At 46.9% G+C, this 24,930-nt stretch overlaps 1 protein-coding gene across 1 annotated transcript; it reads right to left on the bottom strand.

Moving 5' to 3' along the window:
* Nucleotides 1–1,219: 1,219 nt before the first annotated feature.
* On the bottom strand, nucleotides 1,220–23,172 carry HEXA (hexosaminidase subunit alpha). Its single transcript, XM_032233064.1, has 14 exons — nucleotides 22,868–23,172; nucleotides 18,555–18,647; nucleotides 16,908–16,973; nucleotides 16,762–16,808; nucleotides 12,757–12,867; nucleotides 12,446–12,547; nucleotides 10,715–10,847; nucleotides 9,426–9,606; nucleotides 6,390–6,476; nucleotides 5,922–5,994; nucleotides 4,096–4,276; nucleotides 2,795–2,885; nucleotides 2,293–2,397; nucleotides 1,220–1,407 (listed from the first exon to the last, which is right to left on the bottom strand). The coding sequence occupies exons 1-14, from the start codon at nucleotides 23,103–23,105 to the stop codon at nucleotides 1,350–1,352; spliced, it is 1,566 nt and encodes a 521-aa protein (XP_032088955.1). The 5' UTR covers nucleotides 23,106–23,172; the 3' UTR covers nucleotides 1,220–1,349.
* Between the last annotated feature and the right edge of the window lie 1,758 nt (nucleotides 23,173–24,930).

The raw sequence follows: 24,930 nt of genomic DNA, 5'->3' as shown, positions 1-24,930 counted from the left end.
CCCTGCCACCCCTCACCCCCCAATCCCCCGAATCTCAGATTGGCAAGGAATAGAAATAAAAAAACCTTGCCTAACTGTCAACCCTTTTGGTTCTTTCTGTCTCTCTCCTGGTCAAATTTCAAAGCTCGGGGGGGGGGGGGGGGCAGCTAAATAATTTCATCCGGGGGGTTAAAATGTTTAGAGTGACTCTTGCAAAGAGGGTTTTAGCCCCGCGCTGTAATTCCCTTTCTGCGTCTCTCAACCTGCAAAATGTGTAATGCCAAGTCTCTTTTTCTCTCTCCCTGTGTGTGTGTGTGTGTGTGTGTGTGTGTTTGTCAAAGTCCCCCACCCCGCTCTTTTCACGGAACAAAGGCTCACGCAAAAGGTAACAATTTGCACTGCCAAGCAAAGCGACAGAGATTGTTAAAAAGAATAGCGGTGCATAGTAATTACTCCACTCCTCCTGCCATCCTAGGGACTCGGAAATTTTCCCTCCAAAGGGGGAGAGAAAAGGAAGGGGAAGGAGAAGGTGGGGGGGGAGGTCTTAATTCCCTAGACTAGCACTGCCACCTGCTGGCATCGTATGCCCAATGCCAGCCAGAACGGCAGAACTGCTAGAAGTAACAGCGGAGCAAGCGAGAGGAATAGAGCGGTGATGGTGAATCTTTTCGGTCCGGAGTGCCCTAACTAGAATGGATGTGATGTGTGCACAGGTGCGCGCCAGAGCATTGGCTGAATGGCGTACCCATACCTGTTTTTTAGCCATTTTTCAGGCTGCTTTCAGTCCGATTTTTGGCGCTCCAGCACCTGCAAAGAAAAACGTCCAAAAAGGCCCAAAACCCACTCTGTTTTTTAGCTGTTTTTCAAGCTGCTTTTCGGACTCTGGCTGGCGCACCGGAAACCAGAAGAGCAGCTGGCAACAGCTCGTGTGCCCACAGAGAGGGCTGTGCATGCCACCTCTGGCAGGTGTGCCATAGATTTGCCATCATGGGGATAGAGAGTCTCCTTGGTGATGGGTTTGTTTTGCTAGAAATGCCTGTGGGCGATTTGGGCCTTAAAATCAAATTTGCCTTAAAACCAATTTGTGCCTTAAAAAAAGAAACAATGACAATTTTAAACGCTGCTCTTCTTCTTCTTTCTTCTTTCTTCCTTCTTCCTTCTTCTTCTTCTTCTTCTTCTTCTTCTTCTTCTTCTTCTTCTTCTTCTTCTTCTTCTTCTTCTTTTTAAAAAAGGCTTCAAATAATAGGGAACTGATTTATTGAAATATTTGGGTTTTTTTTTTAAAAAAAAAACAAGATTCTCCCTGCACATATTAAAACAGTACAGATATTTGCGGTGAGGGAGGGAGGGAGGAGGAGGTGATTGTAAAATCAAACTGTGTCAAATTCACAAAATCCTGTATAAAGGGGTTCGGCCTGAATACCTCGCCTGAAAAAAAAGGAAAGAAAAAAGAAAAAACATGGTTAGAAGATGATATTTAGGGAAGAGTCTAGCAGCTTTTTTTTTTTTAAGAGAAAAGAATATAAATAAAAAGTAGAGATGTTATGAAGTTTTTTTCAAAGACATCACCTGTTGCTTTTTCACAAAGCCAACCAAGCTAAGAAAAAATATTCACAGGAAAAGACAGGAAATGAAAGTTTTATCAAAAATATAAAATCCAATAAACAAACAAACAACAAACAAACAAAAATTAACCTTGTCTAAATTATTTCCACCTCTTACCTAGTTTACCAAGTTTCTTGGCAGGGCAGCAGAACGGAAGAGAGGACAACTGATGAATCAACCAGGGACGATGGATTTTTCAGACGTACTGGTAGTCCTGACTTACATCCATTCATTTACTGACCGTTCAAAGTTACGACGACACTGAAGCAAGTGACTTCTGACCGTTTTTCACATATACGACTGTTGCAGCCTCCCCCAGGATCCAAATTCGGACGCTCGGCCACCGACTCATACTTACAACGGTTGCAATGTCCCGAGGTCACGCGATCCCCTTTCACAAACCCTTCCCACAAGCAAAGTCGACGGGGAAGCCAGATTCACTTTGCAACCGTGTCCCTCACTTAACAACCGCAGCGATTAGCTTAACAGGCGTGGCAAGAAAGGCGGAGAAATGGAGCGAAATCCAGTTGGCAAACGCCTCGCTTAGCAATGGGAATTTGGGGCGGGTGGGTTTCAATCGTGGTTGTAAGTCAAGGACTACCAATTACGGGCAATGAGATGCCGGAATAAACACAGATGTTGGAATGATTTACGTGGCCTAACAGAGTGAGGAGAAATAAGAGGAAGAAGAAGAAGAACGGGCGTTACCTGAGCAACTTGCAGCGGAAATCTGACAAGCGGGCGTAAGCATCTTCCCGGTTTCGAACTGTCTTGTTGCTCCACAAACGCTCAGCAACAGCCCCAGCTCTGGGCCTGGAGGAGATTAAAAAGCGTGGCTCAGTTTGTAGAGTTTATACCAGGGGTCAGCAATCAGCGGCTCCGGAGCTGCATGTGGCTCTTTCATCCCGCTTTTCCGGCTCCCTGTTGCCAGGTTAACACTTCTACAGAAACTTTTCTTTTTTTTTCGCACAACCGGGCTGGTTTTTGCTATCTGTGGATGGACTGCGAGAAAAGCCTTGAGGAACAGAAGGAAGCAAGCCAACACATTGCAGCAGTCAGATAAGAGAAATTTGAGTCCCGGGGCAGAAATGTATTTTGATAAAGCGTCTCAAGGAAACCTCCATGATTCCTTTGAAGAAAAAGGGAAAGAGAGGGGAAGCGTATGGGGCTTTGCGAGATTCTGTCGTTGAAACGTGAGAATAACTCTTACCACAGCCTGGGGGTTAAATTGGTTGCATCCACGTATTCACCCCACATGCAGGCTTCCCCCCCAATAACCAGTTTTTTCTGTTCTGCGGTGCCTGTTGGAAGAGACACAAAGGTGTTTTGTTTATATCCTGCCTTTATTGTTTTTACAAGTAGCTCAAGGATGTAAATGTATCTGACACATCTTCCACCTCTTTCCCCGCAAAACAACCACCCTGTGAAGTGGATTGGGCTGAGAAAGAGAGAGAGACAGAGAGAGACAGAGAGAGACAGAGAGACACAGACAGACAGAGAGAGAAGGAAGAGAGACAGACACAGACAGACAGAAAGAGAGACAGACAGACAGCGAGAGAGAAGGAAGAGAGACAAAGAGAGAGACAGAGACAGACAGACAGACAGAAAGAGAGACAGACAGTCAGAAAGAGAGACAGAGAGAAGGAAGAGAGACAGAGAGAGAGACAGACAGAGAGAAACAGACAGTCAAAAAGAGACAGACAGAGACAGACAGAGAGAGAGAAGGAAGAGAGACAGAGAGATACAGAGAGAGAGAGAGACAGACAGACAGAAAGAAAGAGAGACAGACAGACAGACAGAGAGAAGGAAGAGAGACAAAGAGAGACAAAGAGAGAGACAGACAGAAAGAGAGACAGATAGAAGAAAGAGAGACAAAGAGAGAGAGAGAGAGAGAGAGACAGACAGACAGACAGAAACAGACAGAGACAGACAGAGAGAGAGAAGGGACACAGAGAGATACAGAGAGAGAGACAGACAGACAGACAGAGACAGACAGAGAGAGAGAGAGAAGGAAGAGAGACAGAGAGATACAGAGAGAGAGAGAGACAGACACAGACAGAGAGAGAGAGAGAAGGGAGACAAAGAGAGAGACAGAGACAGCGAGATAGACAGACAGAAAGAGAGACAGACAGACAGATAGAGACAGACAGAGACAGACAGAGAGAGAGAGAAGGAAGAGAGACAGAGAAAGATAGAGAGAGAGACAGACACAGACAGACAGAAAGAGACAGACAGACAGACACACAGAAGGAAGAGAGAGACAGAGACTGTCTCTTAGTGATTGGCCTAAAGTCACCCAACTGGCTTTCATGCCTAAAGTGGGACTAGAACTCACCGCCTCCTGGTGATGGTCACCCAGCTGGATTACATGCCTAAAATGGCACTAGAACTCAAGTCTCCCACTTTCTAAACTAGTGCCTTAACCACCAAAGCAAAGTGGTTCTCTATGTAGATTATTAGTATTATTAACGTATTGTACCGTTGATGGGGCTACACAGGGGAAAAACTCACCTTTGAAGTCCAGGGGTTCCACCTTATATGCTGTCAACCAATCCTGCCCATAGGAGATGATGTTCAAGTACCAAGGGGAGGACAGCAGGGTCCGGAAACCAGCCTCTGTGACACGGGACATCTCCTCTTGAAAGGTGATGGGTGACCCTTTCCACACATGTATTACTGTATTAGGATTCACCTGGCCAAAACAGAGAATGGAACAGGGACTGAAGTCCAGAAGAAGACATCTACAGGAGGCCTACGTGCCTTAACAAAGGATGTGTGGTTGTGAGTGGGCTCCAATATTGACAATACTGAGAGCGGTACTGTAGAAGAAGAAGCTAAGCTGGAAGGCGGAGTTAAAAGTGTCATCAGCTTAAAATCCTTACATCGCGACAAACGATCTCAGCTTTGCTGCCTGTGAATTCTGTTGACCCTTATAGGAATAGCAATAGCAGTTAGGCTTATATACCGCTTCATAAGGCTTTCAGCCCTCTCTAAGCGGTTTACAGAGTCAGCATATTGCCCCCAACAACAATCCGGGTCCTCATTTTACCCACCTCGGAAGGATGGAAGGCTGAGTCAACCCTGAGCAGGTGAGATTTGAACAGCTGAACTGCAGTCAACTGAAGTAGCCTGCAGTGCTGCATTTAACCACTGCGCCACCTCGGCCCTCGGCTCTCAAGGGCTGACAGTTAGTTGACTAGATTCTTGTGCAACACAACAGTTTACGGCCCAAAGCCCAGTGGTGATTGTGGTCGTAATTCGAGGACCATACCCTTCCAGTTTAGTCGGCGGGAAGCAATTCAGGAAGGGAGAGAAGCAGCCTAAGGCCTTAGAGCAGGGGGTGTCAAACTCGATTTCATTGAGGGCCGCATCAGGGTTGTGTTTGACCTTGAGGGGGGTGGCTAGAGTGGGCACGGAACAGCTCGACGTCACTTGTGCCGGGGGCGCCTATGGAGGCCCAAGTGTCCTGCCAGAAAAAACGGGGGGCCCAAACTCTATTTTCGTCTGTGACAGCCTCCTGCAACATTCTCAGTGAAAACGGAGTTTGGGTGTGCCTCTTGTGGCCCTTGCAAACTCCGTTTTCAGCTGCTCCGTTTTCAGCTGCGACAGCTTCTTGCAGCCCTCTGCCAGGGAAATCAGAGGTCAGGTCTCTCGAGCTCCGTTTTCGCTGTCAGAGGCACCGCAGGCCACTCTTTCCAGGGTGGCCCCACGGACTAGATCTTAGCACCTCATGGGACAGATACGCCCCCCCCCCCAATGGCCTTGAGTTTGACGCCCCTGGCCTAGAGCATCCTGAGTTCTCCCAGCACAATCCTTACGTCAGGCCTGCCGCCATCTTTCCTTTTGGATCTTTGGCCTGCCACACTTTCTATTATTCTACTATGCATTTTCTATTGCGGGAAAATGGGAAGGGGGGAGGGTGTTGTACAGAGTTAGATGCTAGGTAGCCATAACAACATTCTTTCTAGAAAGCCAAGGTCATCCTTTGTCTCTGCACCTCTGCACCTAACCAGAACTGGATGGGTGGAACTGCCAGCATGGCAGTGGGAGATTGGACCATGTGATGGACTTGTGGGCGTGGGGGGCAAGATCTTGAACTTTCAACTGGGTGGGGAAAACCGGGGAAGCTTTCAGATTCGGGTTTTCCCAGATGTGCCAACATGTCTCTCTTAATAAATTGGAATTTTAAGCAATACTTTGCCTCGGACTCTCGATTTACTTTTGAATGCTATTTAGAACCCTGGATCTAAGCACCCTGTGGACCAGATCCGGCACATGGGGTGTTGAGTTTGATACACACCCTAGAGCATCCTGAGTTCTCCCAGCACAATCCTTACCTTCACACCATTATCGAATACTTCCTGCCACACCATGTAACCTTTCTTGTAAGATGCGACGATATCCAACAGCCTGGAGCAAAGAGAAGAGCCAAGGGAAGGAGAAAGCATCACATAAGCCCCTGTTTTAATTTCCCTGCATCAAACCTTCCTTTTTCTCCCTGCCTTCATCTGGCAGCTCTCAAGTAAGCCTCCTGACATGGGAGGGGAAGTCCATTTGAGGGCCAAAGAAAGAGAAACCAGAAAAACAGGAAGCTTAGCAAAACAGCCTCCTGGCACAATGCTTACCTTTGTCGACCAAGAAGCCGCGCCTGATGAACTGACATGATCTGCACCTTGGCTTGGCTTAGAGCGCAATGGGAAGTGGGGCACGATCTTTAGGGAGGGAGGACCAGTTTGAGGGAGGGTGGCCCCTGTTTTCTCACCCTAAACAAACACTTAGCAATGGAGGGGGGAGGATCACTTTACCTTTGAATGTAGAAGGATTCTAACTTGGAGTAATCTTCGCCAAACTGCATCTTCTCCATGAATGCTCGGATGTCTGGGTTAGACTTCCTACATGGGAACAGAAGAGTTGGGTCAAAGTTGGATGCTCAAGACTTCCAAAGTCTAGTTCCTCAAAGGGATCATTGGTAGGCCATCAAGAATAAAAATGGAAGATATGAGACTGTTTTGTTACTGGAAAGATACAGGTTGATAGATGGAAGAGTATAATTTAAAACTAGCTAAACTTGACGAAATTTAGTGGCAATAGATATAGTTAAATAAATAATTGATAGTGATAATAGTGTTATGTAGCGTAGTGTTATGATAAGTAATAACTGGATATGAATATTGAACATTGAATGGTACCCATGAAAGGAAGATTAGAAATCCTTTTGGATTATATATAAAAGTTAATAATAATAATTAAAAGAAAAGAATTAAGTTAGATTCAGTTAAGTCTTGATTACTAGGAGGGGAAATGATATGATGCAGGATATAGTCAAATAAAGGAGGGATAATGATAATAATGTATATATATGCTTATTTATCAGCACAAATACAACAAAATGTAACAAAAAGGCAACAGTAAAAATATTGGGTTTCTGCATGGATGGTCTCTTGTGACGAGCCGAAGGACAGAGAATGGAAGTAGTGATCTTCCTCCCATATTTGGGCATACCGGGGGTTGTAAAAAAATCTAATAGATACCTTTCACCCTGGCTTCGCTGATAACGGATAAGAGCCTGTGGCCTAATGGCTAAGATCTCTGCCTAGTATGTAATATAGCCCAGGTTCAAATCCCAGTAAGGGTATGGCTAGCTGATGAGAGCTAAATAGCTTGAAATAGATCTATACTAGTCTCCCTTTATTTATTTATCAGCACAAATACAACATATATATATATATAGTATATATATGGGTACAATATAAGGAAATGAGATGTAAATTGTAAACAGTGATTTGGAAAGAAGGATATAAAACTTTGTTATTAAACATTATGGATGTTTAGCTAGAATAGGATATAAGGATTTAGTGTTGATTTGATTTGATGATTTATTCGGTTTGTATGCCACCCTATTCCCGAGAGACTCAGGGCGGCTAATAATCAAAAAGGAAAGGGGGGTACAAAATGAAAATTAAAAAATAAGAAGACAAACACATTTTAAAAGCAGCAAGAGTCATACCCTTCGAATGGGGCTGAAAGATTTAGCAGCCCCAGGCCTGCCGGAACAGCCAGGTCTTAACTGCTTTGTGGAAAGCCGGAAGGGAGGTGAGGGTCCGGATCTCAATGGGGAGATCTTTCCAGAGGGCCGGAGCAGCCACAGAGAAGGCCCTCCTCCGGGTGGTCGACAGCCAGCATTGGCCGGTAGATGGAATTCGGAGGAGGCCTAATCTGTGGGATCTAATAGGTCTATGGGAGGTAATTGGCAGGAGGCGGTCTCTCAAGCACCCAGGTCCAATACCATGAAGGGCTTTAAAAGTAACAAGAAGTAACGAGTAGTGTCATTGGAGGATTTTAGAAATAGTAAATGAAATGCCAGTATGTGGTTATGTATTAAATCTTGGTATATTTTATGATGAAGAGCATTTAAACAACTATAGTCAAATGAAAATGGAGGTCTGATGACGGTGACATGTACAAACATCTGAGTTAAAATACTTGAGTTAATATGAATTATGCTTGATGACTGTGGAAGAGATGCACGAAAGCCTTTTGTAACCAACTGATACACTTTCTACAGTATGTAAAAATGGAAGATTTTATGTGTTGTGTTTGTTTTGGGGGAAAAAAAACTTTATAAACAAAAAAGAATAAAAATGGAAGCATTTCTCATGCTTTATAAATACATCAGCTGCACCAGAGAGGCCAGTCTTGGCCGCTTTTAAGACATCTGGTTTGGAGGGCTGGCTAGGGGAATTCTGGGAATTGAAGTCCACAAGTCTTAAAGTAGCCAAGGTTGGGGACCCCTGAGTCGGCCCATTTTTTGCAAAAAGGGAGGGTTTTTTTTGCCTTCCCTCAGCCCCCAGCAGCCTTCTGCAGGCTTCAGCAGGGCTGGGGGGCGAGGCAGAAACAGGTGCCTTTTTGCCTCCCCTCAGCCCTGCTGAAGCCTGCAGAAGGCTGCTAGGGGCTGAGGGAAGGGAAAAAACTTTTCTTACTTACCTCTTCGAAATCTTGCCAGGCCTGCAGCTGGTTCCTTTTAGAATCTTTCGCCTGCCACACTAATATTCTATTTTACTATGCAGTTTCATTAGTGGGGAATTGGGAGGGGGAACAGTAAGGAGTAGCATGTGTTGTTGTCAAAATAAAATTCCTTTCTAGAAGCCAAAAGTCATCTTTTGTTCTCTGCACCTGGCCGGAACTGGATGGGTGGAAGCTGCCAGCGTGGCAGTGGGAGATTGGGCCATGGGATGGATTTTGTGGGTGTGGGGATGCAAGATCGTGAACTTTCAACTGGGTGGGGGAAACCCGGGAAGCTTTCAGATTCGGGTTTTCCCAGATGTGCCAACATGTCTCTCTTCATAAATTGGAACTTTGAGCAATACTTTGCCTTGGACTCTCTTGATTTAATTTTGGATGTTATTTGGAATGCTGGCATTAACCTGAATCTGAAAGCTTCCCAGGTTTTCCCACCCAGTTGAAAGCTCATGATCTTGCATCCCCACACCCACAAGTCCACTGATGAAGCAGCAGAGTCAAATAGAATATTAGTGTGGCAGGCCAAAGATCCTCAAAGGGACTGGCCGCAAGTCTCACAGGTGCGTCTTATACACCGGTGTGTGTCTTATAGTCTGAAAAAATGCAGTATATCCTTGTGGGGCAGGTTCTTTTTACCTAAGGATCCATCTTAGTGCAACAATAGGTTTCCCAATGTATGGTTTATGGCCATCGATCTCTTTGCTAGTTCCATCCCAAGATGTCATTATCACCATGGCAATCTTTTCCCTTCTGCTCCCACCATATATTCGTCTTCTCTCCATCCTCCCCCTCCCAGATTCCCCAAGGAAAACAAAACCCACCAGCAAGTGAAGTCCACCTCATCTCCTCCCAGGTGAAGGTAGAAATCTGGGAAGATGGCGCTAACTTCAGCAAAAAACGAAGCCATGAATTGGTAAGTGGAGTTGAGGATGGGGTTGACTGGCCCGTAGGTCCCGCTGGGTTTTGTGGACACGTAACATGGAGTCAATAAGCCTGGGACACCTGGGAGGAGGAAGGAAGGAAGGAAGGGAAAGGTGGAAGGAAGGAAGGAAAAAGAAAGAAGCAGAAAGGAGGAAGGAAGGAAGGAAGGAGAAAGGAGGAAGGAAAGAGGAAGAAGGAAGGAAGGAGGAGAAAGGGGGAAGTAAGGGAGGAAAGAGAAAGAAAGAAAGAAAAAAGGAAAGAAAAAGAAGGAAGAAGAAGGGAGAAGGAAGGAGGGAGGGAAGAAGGAAGGAAGGAGAAAGAAGGAAGGAAGGAAGGAGGAAGGAATGAAAGAGAAAGAAAGAAGAAAGGAAGCAAAAAGGAGGAAGAAAGGAAGGAAAGGAGGAAGGAAGCAGGAAGGAAGAAGAAAGAAGGAAGAAGGAAGGGAGGAAGGAAGGAGAAAGGAGGAAGGAAAGAGAAAGGAGGAAGGAAGGAGGAAGGAGGAAGGAAGGAGAAGGAAGGAAAGAAGGAAGGTGGAAGGAAGGAGAAGGAAGGAAAGAAGGAAGGTGGAAGGAAGGAGGAAGGTGGAAGGAAGGAGGAAGAAGGAAGGAAGGAGGAAGAAGGAAGGAAGGAGAAAGAAGGAAGGAGAAAGGAAGGAAGGAAAGATGGATGGATAAGGGAATAAACAAACAAAACATCCACAAAACTACTAAGTGCAAATGAATATTGCAGGAAAAGAGATGAGTTAGTCTATTGCAGTGATTCTCAATCTTGTGAACTTTCAGGTGTGTGGACTTCGACTCCCAGGATCCCTCATTACTGGCATGCTGAGTGGGGAATTCTGGGAATTATAGTCCACGCATCTTAAAATGGCCACGGTTGGGGAACACCGCTTTAGCCCAACAAATTCTCGGGGCCTTTTCAATCCAGCACATTTTGAAGGTTGGGGACGGCTGATCCAGACTGGAAACACTGAAATCATTACTTCTGTCTTCTCCCTCTTTTTTTCAACCAGCAAAGCAAACCATAATCTTGCTTTTTGCCGTTGAACATTCCCTCCTGGTGTGCAGGTTGTTCTGGGGGGATTTCAGCATCTCTTTTCAAGGGATAACACGTGTCTGTTCGGATTCTAACTCGGCACCGATGCGGGTTCAATCCCAAGATTGTTTTCTCATCCCAAAAGAGTTCTTACCTGGCCCCCAAGAGCGAGTGTGTCCAGGGGTGTCAAATTCTGGAATCACTCGAATTCCACGCAACCGGGCGTATTCAATCACCATATTCACATCAGCAGCAGCGTATACGTGAGTGGCCGAGTTATAGGAGCCCTAAAAATATAAATATAGGTAAAGTTTCCCCTCGCACATATGCGCAAGTCGTTCCTGACTCTAGGGGGCGGTGCCCATCTCCGTTTCAAAGCCGAAGAGCCAGCGCTGTCTGAAGAAGTCTCCGTGGTCATGTGGCCGGCATGACTCAATGCCAAAGGCGCACGGAACGTCGTTCCCTTCCCACCAAAGGTGGTGCCTATTTTTCTACTTGCATTTTTTATGTACTTTCAAACTAGTAGGTTAGCAGAAGCTGGGATAAGTCACGGGGGCTCACTCCATTATGCGGCGCTAGGGATTCGAACCGCCGAACTGCCGACCTTTCTGATGGACAAGCTCAGCGTCTTAGCCACTGAGCCACCATATACATACGTATATATATATGGCTCCTATTGAATGGCGAGTCAAGGTGGAGTGAAGGAGCTCCATCTTTCAAATCTTATACCGAGGGGAGGACTATGGCTTGCTGGCCGAGATCTCGCTCTGATCAAAGAGTTTCTAGCCTTCTGGGACTTCCGGGAGGCTTGTCCCCCCCCCCCTCCGAGTCTTCTGCACTTACCGTGTTTCTCGGAGTATAAGACGCACTGGAGTATATGACGCAGCAAGGTTTTGAAGAGGAAAATTAAAAAAAAAGTTTTTGCACTCTGCAAACCTCACAAAAATGCCCCGTTTTTAACAAAAACGACCCTTTTTTGTCAAAAAAAGGGCATGGATAGCCTTTAGGGAGCTTATAGAGTGCTGCTGGGGGCTGGGGCAAAAATGGGCCTTTTTTTGCTCATTTCTGCCTTCCCCAGCCCCCAGGAGCTCTCTGAAAGCTACGCACGGCCATTTTGGTGAAGGGGTCGGAGTTTCGGGAGGCCAAAAATGCTATATTCAGACTATAAGACGCACCCAGACTTTCAGCCTCTTTTTTGAGGGGAAAAGGTGCGTCTTATACTTTGAAAAATACGGTATCTGTGTGTAATTTGCAGGCCTGCTTACAGATAAAAGGCAAGGCCTAAGATTGCACAAATAGAGCAATAAATGCCAGATAAATAATCTCTAAAATCTTGAGGGAGAAAGAAGAAATATTCAAACGCCTTTTTCTTCTGCAGTAGAAGAGACATGATTACATACCAATGATTCTGGTTTCCCCTCCCCCCCCTCGTTAAACACCTCCCTAATTTCATTTCCCTTTCCTGTCTCTCTCTGCTTATCATGCCTGTCTTGTGATCCGATTTCTGCTTCTTAAAGACCTTTGGATATGCTAGATCTACTCGCATAAGATGTTTGAAATTCGCGATCCACAAAGTGATTGCGCAGCTTCTGGAGCAGCAGAGTCGGAAAGTCCTATGCTGGTTTTACCATTAAAGCGGGAGAATTGTAAACATTCGGAATCGGTGTCTCCCAGAGTTAAAATAAATACGGTACCTCGCATCCAAACCGGGCTGTGTGGGGACTCCTGGGAGAAGAGGGATGGGCGGGGCCAGCCAGAGGTGGGATTTGGAGGTTCTCCGCACCGGCCGTAACGTTAGCTACGGGCTCTCCCAAACCCGGGCAAACCTATAGCAACCCACTCCTGACTAAACGTCAGCGGTTCAGTGGGAGACGCGACTGCTCACCTTCGAACTGAGATCCGGGAACACCATGCTTTGGAACGGAAACGATTGGTCGTCCACGATGTGCCAGTGGAAGACGTTAAATTTGTTGTACGCCATGACGTCCTGAGGGAATGAGGGGTGGTTAGAAAAAAAACCTGCAACCACAACACAGAGCCACCTAAGCATAAGAGGGGAACGTCAGAAGGCCCCAAGGCTCGTGAAGGCAAGGTGAGGGTTGTGGTGAAGGACATGAATTAAGTCCGTCAATAGAATAGCGTGCTTATCTAAGATCTCCCAGGGTCTTCTAGGAGATGGCTTCCAGATTCACCTACCAGGGTCTCCAGGATGATTCTCAAAGGCAGGAAATGGCGAGAGGTGTCAAGGAGCAGACCTCGGTGCGGGAAGCGAGGGAAATCAACCACATCTGTCTTGTTGAGGTAGAACTATATGAAGGAGAAGAGAAGACCCAATGCCCAGCGTAAATTTCTCCCAGGGATCTCGCCTTCTCCAATGAGAGAGAAAAAACCAGGCCGTGTGCTTGGAGGACTAAACAAGCTCTTCAAGAATTCAGGCCTAGGGTTTATGAGATGCCACGGGATCTTCCCTGGCCCCGTGTTAAGCCGGAAAGCCCTCCGAAGAACAAGTAACAGCTAGCAAAGTGAATTGCAAATGGCAGCTTGAATTAGCTCAAGCTTCAGACTGGGATAGAACGGGAAGGGAGGAGAGAAGGGAGAGGAGAAAAGGGAGAGGAAAGAAGGGAGCCGAGGTGGCGCAGTGGTTAAATGCAGCACTGCAGGCTACTTCAGCTGACTGCAGTTCTGCAGTTCGGCTGTTCAAATCTCACCGGCTCAGGATTGACTCAGCCTTCCATTCTTCCGAGATGGGTAAAATGAGGACCCGGATTGTTGTTGGGGGCGATATGCTGACTCTGTAAACCGCTTAGAGAGGGCTGAAAGCCATATGAAGCGGTATATAAGTCTAACTGCTACTACTACTACTACTAAAAGGGAGAAGAGAGAAGGGAGAGGAGAGGAGAGAGAGGATAGGAGAAAAGGGAGAGGAGAGGGGAGGGAGGAGAGAAAGGAGAAGAGAGGAGAGAAGGGAGGAGAGAAAGGAGAGGAGAGGAGAGGAGGGAGGAGAGAAAGGAGAAGAGAGGAGAGAAGGGAGGAGAGAAAGGAGAGGAGAGGAGAGAAGGGAGAGGAGAGGTGAGAAGAAGGGAGAGAAGAGATAAAGAAGAGGAGAAAAGGGAGAAGAGAGAAAGGAGAGGAGAAAAGGGAGAGGAGAGGGGAGGGAGGAGAGAAAGGAGAAGAGAGGAGAGAGGGAGGAGAGAAGGGAGAGGAGAGAAGGGAGAAGAAGGGAGAGAAGAGAGAAAGGAGAGGAGAAAAGGGAGAAGAGATAAAGGATAAGAGAGGAGAGAAGAGGAGGGAGGAGAGGGGGGGGAGAGGAGAGAAGGGATAAGAGAGGAGAGGAAGGAGGAGAGGATTCTTTATAGGCCAAGGGGACACACAAGCAATTTCTCTCCAGTGCAGAAGCTCACAGTGTACACATAAGCAAGTAATCAGCCACAGATCGTAAATCATAGCATCCTTCATCATTAAGTTACAAATAACAAGCGATCAGTCGTAAGATACCAAGAGCAGAAGAACAGGAAGAAAGATGAGAAGATGAGAAGGATTACAACAATGCAGCCCTACTACATGGGTAAATATCTTTAGAAACCCAAGACCCTGTGGTGGGCATTAGGTGTTCAGAAGAGGGATGGTATGGGGGGGGGGATATCTTTGTGTGTGGCACGACAAAACCGCGCTCGACTAAAGCGCGCCCGATTAAACCGCGTCGCTGACGTCATCAACAGGGCGACAACAGCGAGTGTGGAGAAAGAAGGGCGCTTTAAATAGCGCTTTGAAAGCAAGCCGATTCACGTTAAGGTAAGGGTTAGGTTTAGGGTTAGGTTTAGGGTTAGGATTAGGTTAAGGGTTAGGGTTAGGTTTAGGGTTAGGTTAAGGGTTAGGATTAGGTTTAGGGTTAGGCTAAGGGTTAGGTTTAGGGTTAGGTTTAGGGTTAGGTTTAGGTTTAGGGGGGTTAGGTTTAGGTTTAGGGGTTAATTTTAGGTTTAGCGTTTACAGCGTGCTTCTGTCTCCGCGCTGTTGTCGCCCTGTGATGACGTCAGCTACGTGGTTTCGTCGAGCGCGCTTTAGTCGAACGCGGTTTTGTGGTGGAACCATCTTTGTGTCTAGTTGTTTTGGGACACAATACCCTATAGAGGCGTCCTGAAGGGAGACCTTGAAACACTTTATGTTGGGGGGGGGGGGGATCTGTAGATATTTTCTCAGCCCTCTTTCTGGTTTGGCCAGTACACAGGTCCTCCATGGAAAGCAGGCTGGTTACGACTGTTTCCCCCCCCCCCCCCCCCCCCATTTCCAAGTGGAATAGATACATGGACTCATCTGGGTGTGCTTGTGAGTCATTCTTCATTGTTGGCAACAGCCTTGACTAGTCCGTGCAGTTTCCTTGACAACGTTTTCAGAAATGCTTTGCTGTTGCCTTTCTCCCCAGGAAGGGTCTGGCACAAGATCACCCAGCTGGCTTTCATGCCTAAGGGCAAGACTCGAACTCACCATCTCCTGGTATAATCAGCCCCAAGTCACCCAGCTAGCTTTGTCCCTAAGGTGGGAGTTAGAACTTCCAGTCTCCCAGTGGCTGGCCTGCTGCGTTAACCACTGCACGACAGTATCTGTCTATTCTCATAGATCGCATTCAAGGATGTTTGGAGTTTGCTTCAGCAAATTGGGTGAATCTAATTAGTTGGGTCTTATTTAATTGGTGGAACAGTGGCTAAGACGCCGAGCTTGTCGATCAGAAAGGTTGGCAGTTTGGCGGTTTGAATCTATAGCACCCCGTAACGGAGTGAGCTCCCGTGACTTGTCCCAGCTTCTCCCAACCTAGCAGTTTGAAAGCACGTGAAAAATGCAAGTAGAAAAATAGGAACCACCTTTGGTGGGAAGAGAACAGCCTTCCGTGCGCCTTCGGCGTTTAATCATGCCGGCCACATGACCACAGAGACGTCTTTGGACAGCGCTGGCTCTTCAGCTTTGAAATGGAGATGAGAACCGCCCCCTAGAGTCAGGAATGACTAGCCCACATGTGCGAGGGGAACTTTTACCTTTACCTATTTCATCTTGACACAATAGCACTAATCCATGACTTTGGTTCAGTGGTGGGTTCCTGATCCCATTCCAATCGGTACGCTTGGATCCGGCCGGGCGTCTCCCACATGGACGCACGCAGCACGCGTATGCATTGTACCTACCAGCGACGCCTTTGCAAGCCTCCGCAATGCTCCAGCTGCTCGGCAGAGCATTATGCAGGCGCTGTACGCACCATGCGCGTAAGGCTTTAAAGGACAGATAAGGAGCTTGGGTGAGTGGGCCCTCCGGAGCACCGTACTGGGGTTTCACCACAAAACCGCGTTTGACTAAACCGCGCTCGACTAAACCGCGTAGCTGACGTCATCAACAGGGCGACAACAGCGCGGAGACAGAAGCACACTGTAAACGCTAAACCTAAAATTAACCCCTAAACCTAAACCTAACCCCCCTAAACCTAATCCTAATCCTAACCCTAAACCTAACCCTTAACCTAAACCTAACCCTTAACCTAACCCTAAACCTAATCCTAACCCTTAACCTAACCCTAACCCTTAACCTAACCCTAACCCTTAACCTAACCCTAAACCTAACCCTTAACCTAACGCTAAACCTAACCCTTAACCTAACCCTAAACCTAACCCTAACCCTAATCCTAACCCTTAACCTAACCCTAAACCTAACCCTAACCCTTAACCTAACCCTAAACCTAACCCTAAACCTAATCCTAACCCTAAACCTAACCCTAACCCTAACCCTTAACCTAATCCTAACCCTTAACCTAACCCTAAACCTAACCCTTACCTTAAGTTGAATCGGCTTGCTTTCAAAGCGCTATTTAAAGCGCCCTTCTTTCTCCACGCTGGCTGTTGTCGCCCTGTTGATGACGTCAGCGACGCGGTTTAATTGGGCGCGGCTTAGTCGAGCGCGGTTTTGACGGGTCACGCCGTACTGGAATGGAACCCGGTGCTCCGGGCAGGCTCCAGTACGCCCCTACTGGGGTGTACCGCCTGCAACCCACCACTGCTTTGTTTAAACATTGTTTGTTGAGTCGGCCTCACTGCTGGGGTTTGTAACCACTGTTCTGTTGACAAACCACGATTCCTGCTGTTGCTCCACACGTACAGTCACACCCAAACAAAGCAATTAACCACAGACCTTGTACACCCCTCCCGAATATCCCGTACTCACTGTTCCATCTTCGTCCCTCCAGGGAAGCTGGCTGAAGGTCTCCAGTCCTATGGAACAAGGCAGAATCACATCAGTTGGACGAGAAAAAGTCAGAGGACCCAGCCAAAAAGACAGCGAGGGAAAACTGTCCCTGCCCCTCGTCTTACCTCTGAGGGCACCCCAGATATTGGTGGCTGTAAGTAGCATCAGATCCACCGAGACACTGAGTTTATCTGGAAGTTCATTTGGGGAACAAAGCAAGCAGTTGAATTAAAAACTTTAAAGCTTAGAAGTTAAAGGTAAAGGTTTCCCTCGCACATGCTAGTCGTTTCCGACTCTAGGGGGCGGTGCTCATCTCCGTTTCAAAGCCAAAGAGCCAGCGCTGTCCGAAGACATCTCCGTGGTCATGTGGCCGGCATGACTCAACACCCCAGAAGGTGCACGGAACGCTGTTCCCTTCCCACCAAAGGTGGTTCCTATTTTTCTACTTGCATTTTTTACGTGCTTTCGAACTGCTAGGTTGGCAGAAGCTGGGACAAGTCACGGGGGCTCACTCCGTTAGGGATTCGAACTGCCGAACTTTCTGATCGACAAGCTCTTAGCGTCTTGGCCACTGAGCCACCATGCTTAGAAGTTGGCATTCCTCAACGCAAACGACCGACATCGTCTTTTTATTAGGAGTGAGAATCTATAATGTCAGGGATTGTTTTGGGAATGATGGGCACGCAGAGCCATCACAGACCAAAATTGGGAAGCTCCCCTAAAATCTGGATGGCCATCTGTGGTTGTTTAGGAGAGGTCCAGTTTTGGTCACCACGTTACAAAAAGGACGTGAAGACTCCAGAAAGTTGCCATCACTGAGCTTGTGATCACCAGGGTGATCGCCATCACAGTCTTAAGGGCACCCGGCTGACCATCAGCTCAGTGACGGCAATCCTGCCATCAGCGTTGAATTAGACACCAGTTTCTTTTCTTTTGGAGAATTTTTTTTATTTTTTATTATCTTATATATCATTTTAAGTATATATTCACAGTTGTTATTCTTCTATACATTTCTCATTCTTATACATTTGTTATTTCATTTAATGGGTTATAATATACAATTTGGGTTGCTTTATTTGCATTCCCTATTTTCCTGTTGTAACACCACCTCATTTTCCCTTTCTTTTCTCCCTCCCTCCCTTCTCTACTTCCTTCCTTCTTCCTCTCCTTCCCCTTCCTTCTTCACTTCCCTTCCTTCTACTCCTCCTCTTCCCCTTCCTACCCTCTCTCCTTCTCTTCCTCTCCCTTCCTTCCTCCTCTCCTTCCCTTTCCTTCTTCCCTTCCCTTTCTTCTATTCTTCCCCTTCCCCTTCCTACCCTCCCTTCCTCCTCTCCTTCCCCTTCCTTCTTCCCTTCCCTTTCCTCTACTCCTACTCTTCCTCTTCCCCTTCCTACCGTCTCTTCTTCTCCCTTCTCTCCTTCCCCTTCCTTCTTCCCTTCCCTTTCTTCTACTCCTACTCTTCCCCTTCATCTTTCTACCCTCTCTCCTTCTCCCTTCCTTCTTCCCTTCCCTTTCTTCTACTCCTACTCTTCCCCTTCGCCTTTCTACCCTCTCTCCTTCTCTTCTTCTCCCTTCCTTCCTCCTCTCCTTCCCCTTCCTTCTTCCCTTCCCTTTCTCCCACTCCTCTTCCTCTTCCCCTTCCTACCCTCTCTCCTTCTCTTCCCCTCCCATCCTCCTCTCCTTGCCTCTTTCTTCTTTCCCCCATCTTCCTTTCACGTTCTCCTCCTTTCTCTCTTTCTTTCCTATTATTGTAGGAGACACCATTTTCTTACAGTTCTCCGGAGATCCAAGGGTAGGATAGCCGCTGCATCCTGCTTCGGTCACGGAGATGAGAAGGTTAGGACACAGATCCTTGCCGTTGCTCCCTGCAATAGACAATTGGAAATAAAGCAAGGGAATCTCTCTCCAAGTAGCAGTTACACGAAGCTTCCTTTATTTAAAATAATAATAATAATGATTGATTTGGGGGTGTTTTTTTTTTCTTTTAACAAAGCACTCTTGAAGCTTAGAATTTTAAAAAACGAAACATGAAAACAAACATCCAAGTTTCTGTGATTCCTATCTATCTTGAACGCCTGACATCTGGTTTAAGCAGGGGGAGGCTGGTTAAGGCAAGAGGGGAAAGCTGTTTTGTAAAGCTTTGCTGGCTGGAAGATTCTGGCAGTTGAAGTCCACGGGACTTCAAGTTGCCAAGGTTGAGAAACACTGGCCTAAAGGCATCTAAAATAGCTTCACACACAGACACACACACACACACATCTTTTCGGTACCAGGAACCAGTTCCACGGAGAAAGATTTTTTCCACAGACCGCAATGTTTGGATGGGGCTTCGCTTGTTTGCACGGCCCAATTTCTGGCATATGTTGGCTCAGTGCTGGTCCATGGATGGGGGACTGGAGACCCCTGCACTAAAGTATCTGCCAGGTAACTGGGAGTTAAGGAGGTGTTCCAACCGAGGCTTCCCGAGAGCACGAAGCAAACTCCTGGTCCCGACAAAAACCCCTTTCATTAATTTGCTGTGAGTTCTGCTCCTTTTAATCCAGCAAAGTCTTTCAAGGGAGGATTTACAGTCACAGATCTTATCTGGCTTGGAGAGCTGCTAGGCCGATCTCTACAAAACTTGGCAAGGAGTCTCGGAGAGTCACGAACCAATTAAGCGAACTAATTGCCTCCTGCAAATTCCACTCCCCTTTCGCTCCTCTTATTTGCTCTGGGAGGGGCCATTCATTGTCCACCTGTGGCCTTAATCCCAAGTCGACCCTTGCGCACACCCTGGGAACAGGCTCCAGCTGTTCGTCTGCCTCACTGATGTCTGATTCTGAAGGTAGCTGATAACCGGCATACGGCTCTGGCCCCCTCTCTGCCTCCGACACAGAGCCCTCGTCCGAGCCTTTCCCAGACTCCAGGACTGACCCATCTTCCTCCCCAACTTCCTCACTGTCCGAATCTGTTGTCAGCTCTGCAGGCCCCCGGCGGGCCACAATAGGAGGGTGAAAGGAAAAACCACGAATATAAACCTAGAGAACTGTGTCTCTGCTTTTGCACTGCAGTGGGCAATTGCGGTTGTGAGAAAGGGTTCCATTCTCATATGAAATCAGTCTCTAGTTCAGCCCAGTAGGATCTGTGGCCCTCAACTTACAACTGGTCCCTTAACAACCATTCAAAGTTACAACAGACACACAAAAGTTACTTACAACCCGTTTCTGATTTTACGACAATCCCCCTTGTGGGTAAAATGATTGCATTTTGTGCAATGACCTTTATGGCCACAGTTGTGTGACTACAATGTGCGATCTTTTTTTTTTTGCTTCTGATTTCTGGCAAAAAACGCCCATTGGGGAAAATGGTTTCATTTAATGACCATTGCAAAAAATGTTCAAAAATTATATTGGGTGACATGACACCTTGATTTGTGAGAGCAATGACTTACAACTGTAATAATAGGCTCCATTGCCAGCATAAATCAAGGACAGTCTTTACTGGAAAGTCAAGCAGAGAAATTGAAAAAGCTATACTGTATTTTTCAGACTATAAGATGTGCTGGAGTATAAAACACACCAAGATTTCAAAGAGAATAACAAGAAAAAATAATAGTTTTGGCCTCTGCGCATACGGTTTTTGCTTTCTCCGGCCCCCAAAAGCACTCTGCAGGCCTCCCAAACCCCGTGTGGCCTGTATTTTGGAAAAAATGAGTGAAAAATGGGCCCAGTTTTGGTCTCCCAAGCCCTCCAGACGTGTCATTTTTGCTCTACCGAGCCCCCAGGACAGAGGTGGGTTCCTACCAGTTCGCACCAGTTCAATAGAACTGGTTCAATAGAACTGGTTCAATAGAACTGGTTCGTCAAATCTACCAAACCGGTTAGAAGAGGTTCCACCAGTGGACCCGGAAAGCAGGCCACACCTACAGAAGAGGTTCCATAAAATTTTTGAAACCCACCACTGACACACACACACACACACACACACAGACTCACACAGAGAGAGAAAGAGAAAGAAAGGGAGAAAGAAATAAATAAAAAAAGAAAAATGAAAAAGGGACAGAGAGACAAAAAGAAGGAAGGAGAGAGAGAGAGAGAGAGAGAGAGAGAGAGAGAGAGAGAGAGAGAACACATGGCCGGCAAGCCACTCCCACAAAGGAGGCCGCACCCACAGAGTAGGTTCGGAAAATTTTTGAAACCCACCACTGCCCAGGAGCACCCTGTAGACCTCCCAAACCCTCTGCGCACCCCGTTTTTGCCAAAAACGGACCTGTAGGGGGGGGTTTCAGGAGGCCAAAATTGGCCATATTCGGTGTATAAGATGCACCAACATTTCCACCCTCTTTTATGGAGGGGAAAAGTGTGTCTTATGTTTCAAAAAGTACAGCAAGTGCCTGCAGGTCAAGTTTAGGTGTGAGGTCTGACAGAAAACTCAGATCAACTTTTGAGATTGCACATTCTAGGAGAAAATGCCATAGGTGGTAGAAAATTAGGAAACGAAGGAATGAGGAACTATGATCAGCGGTAATCCCCTTGTGACAGCTCTTTTTTATTACTTCCTCCCTTTTACTATTAGGAAACTCTTTGCTTATGGAACCAGCTAAAGATAGAAATGTTTTGGGTGAGTGCAAAAATTCAGGGTAACTATTATGGGTAGCAAAGAGATCCTAAAAGCTGCCATCTTCTGGTCAGACTTCCATATTTTTCAGAGTATAAGACTTTCCGAAGTATAAGACGCATCTAGCTTTTGGGGAGGAAAACAAGGGGGGGGGGGAAATCTCCCTGCCTCCCAGAAATTTGCCTCCTTGCAGCAAACAGCAAATAGTACAGTACGGGCTTTTGAGCACAAATAAGCCCTCCCCAGGGGTGGGTTTTTCGCCCCGTTCCAACCGGTTCGGTTGGAACGGGGCCGGCGATGTCCTCGTGCACGCGCGCAGTGCACGCATGCGTACTAGCGCCTGTGCGATGCTCCAGCTGCTCCTGGAGGTTCGCGCAGGCGCTGTATGCGTTCTGCGCATGTGTGGAAGCGCAGAACTAGTCAAAACTGGGTAAGAAACGTGGGCGGGCGGGTGGATCCTTCGGCGTTCCCGGAAGTTACTTACTTCCGGGTTCGCCGACCAACCGGTTCGCGGGGACCGCCGCGAACCGCCCGAAACCCACCCCTGGCCCTCCCCCGAAAATATTGCAACAGAGCAGCAGCCATGAGGTGACCACGCTCGCTGCCTCCTGCACCTCAAAAATAATAAGACCTCCCCGAAAATAAGGCCAAGTGGTTATTTGGGGGGTCAAAAGAAAATCCTGTCTTACTTTTGGGAAAATACAGTATGCAAACCTGTTCACCTAGCCAAAAGGGGCTGAAATATTTAATGTCCAGGGCGAATGTGATAACATATGAAAGCAGCAAAGACAATCACTTCCTTAATTCACAGAAGTATAAGGGGGGGGGGGAGGTGCAGACCAACCAGGGTTGCAAGTTTCTATTATGAAAAGCTGGGGAAACAATGGTTTTCGCCTTCCTTGTGGATTTGTTTTCTTGATTTATCTGTCGGGACTGACAGCTTCTTCCTGGAGCAAAATGCTCACGTAATTGCGAGAGATACAGAATCTTGCATTTCTTGGGTAACTAATTTCACCATAATTGCAATGGGAATTGCTTCCAAGTCAGCAGTCACAGGACTTCTGGTTTGTTCCAGAGACGCTGCCCTGTTCTTATCCAGTATCTGGCTTATTTTAAAGCCCACTAACTTAGATCAAATGGGTTTTGGGAAAGGAGGCTTGGACAGTTATGTGTCCAGGGGGAAAAGAAGGGAAAAGTTCTGCTGGAGCCATGGTTCGAAGTCCACTTATCCTGTTTGCCTGCCCAAAAACACGTTTTCAACCCAAGCAAAGGATCGCCCAACTCGTTCAGCTGCAGGAGAAGCCCCGAGCGAAGCCCCCCCCCCACGCCCCCCTTCAAGCGAAATTCCTAGCGAAGCTCCGCAGAGGGAAGCAGATCGTGCGAACGCGGCACCTTTGCTGCCCCGCATTACATCGCGTGCAAAAAAGAGGGGCGCAAAAGCAGGACCCCCTCCTCTCTCCCTCCCTCCCTGCCCCCTCCCCTCCCGTACTTGCTCCCTCCTGGAGCCCGAGCGGGAAAAGCAGCTGCCAGTAACGTCGGAACGCCCCGTCCAGCACATCGCAGCCCGGCTTCACCGCCGAGTCGTTGGCATAGGCGAATCGGAACTGCCGGGAGCTGAGCCGGCAGAGGCTGGAGGGGTCCTGGCGGAGCCACTGCGGCTGAGGCCACACGGCAGCGCTCGAGCCGGCGGCCAGGAGCAGGAGCAGCGCGCCCGCCGTGCTCGCCATCCCTGCAGCAGGACGGAGGCTGCCCGGCGTGGACGACGAACGGCAGGAGGAAGGAGCCTTCGCGGGTCACGTGACGCAGCCGGGTCACGTGAGAGGCGGCGGGCAGCCCCCACCCTGCGCGCGCTCGGGGGGGGGGGCGCCTCCCCCCCCCCACGGGAGAAGTTTCGCGGGTGGCCGGAGCTGGGAAAGAGGGTCTGGTTCCCTGCGCTCTTTTCTTTCTTTTTCTCTCTTTTCTATCTTTCTCACACTCTTTTCTTTCTTTTTCTTTCTTTCTCACTCTCTTTCTCTTTTCTTTCTCCCTTTTTCCTTCCTTCTTTCTCTTTTTTCTTTCTTTCTTTTCTCTTTCCTTTTCTTTTTTGTTTTCTTTCTTTTTCTCTCTTTTTTCTTTTTTCTCACTTTTTCCTCTCTTCCTTTTTCTCTTTCTTCTTTCTCACTTTTTCTCTTTTTCTTTCTCATTCTTTTTCTCTTCCTTTTTCTTTCTGGCACTCTTTTTCTCTTTCTCTTTCTTCTTTCTCATTCTTTTTATCTTTCTCTTTCTTTCTTTCTCACTCTTTTTCCTTCTTTTTCTTTCTTTCTCACTCGCTCCTTTTCTCTCTCTCTTTCGTTCTTTCTTTTTTCTTTCTTTTTCTCTTCTTTCTTTCTCACTCTTTTTCTCTCTTTCTTTCTCTTTTCTTTCTCACTCTTAACTTTTCTCTATCTCTTTCGTTCTTTCTTTTTCTCTTTCTTTCTCACTCTTTCTCTTTTCTTTCTCCCTTTTTCCTTCCTTCTTTCTCTTTTTTCTTTCTTTTCTCTTTCCTTTTCTTTTTTGTTTTCTTTCTTTTTCTCTCTTTTTTCTTTTTTCTCACTTTTTCCTCTCTTCCTTTTTCTCTTTCTTTCTTCTTTCTCACTTTTTCTCTTTTTCTTTCTCATTCTTTTTCTCTTTCTTTCTGGCACTCTTTTTCTCTTTCTCTTTCTCATTTTTATCTTTCTTTTTCTTTCTTTCTCTTTCTTTCTCTTTCCTTCTTTGTTTTTCTTGTTCCTTTCTTTTCTTCACTCCCTGCCTTCCTTCCCTCTCCTCCCTCTCTCTTCCTTTTTTGTCTTCCTCTCCTTTCTTTTCCCTTTCCCCTCTCCTCTCTTTCTTCCTCTCTCACTTCTTTAATTTATGTGCCACCCCACCTCACCCTATAAAGCAAAGCTTTAAAAGGACACTGGCCCTGCAGATAGAAATCTAGCTCCATCCTGACAGCAAAAAAACCAGCATGGCAGGGCAAATCAAAGGAAGGATCTTTGAGCAACAGGTTAGGCTTGCCAGATACACCCATTGTGTTTTATTAGTAGCAGCCGATGGAAGTGGACGGTTAGACCTTTTTCCAAGTTGCTTTTTTATTACCCCACTCTAGTTTATTACCATTATCTACAAGCTTTTCTTTTGAGGGTAGGGCCACTGTCTAGAGCAGTGTTTCTCAACCTTGGTGACTTTAAGTCCTGTGGACTTCAACTCCCAGAATCCCCCAGCTATGCTGGCTGGGGGATTCTGGGAGTTGAAGTCCACAGGACTTAAAGTCACCAAGGTTGAGAAACACTGGTCTAGAGGAAGTGATACTGTGAGCTTCTTTTTGCTATACTCTGTGTATTCCGACTTTGGCCATCACTCGCTTGCCATTTTTGGATTCTTTCATTGAATTGGGAGTGGGCTTGGTGGCATTAACTAGTCTCTTCTATTCCACATCTTCTCTTATACGAATAAGATTAAGATGCAGTGAAAATGAAGGAATATGTATTAAAACACCAATGTAAAAGAAAATTCAGAAAAATGCTCCGACATTCATAGCTAAGATGCAGAATT

Source organism: Thamnophis elegans, chromosome 16 (genome assembly GCF_009769535.1).
Source record: "Thamnophis elegans isolate rThaEle1 chromosome 16, rThaEle1.pri, whole genome shotgun sequence".
Lineage (NCBI taxonomy): Eukaryota > Metazoa > Chordata > Lepidosauria > Squamata > Colubridae > Thamnophis > Thamnophis elegans.
The sequence above is the reverse complement of the archived record's forward strand: the minus strand, read 5'-3'. Positions and strand labels throughout refer to the sequence as shown.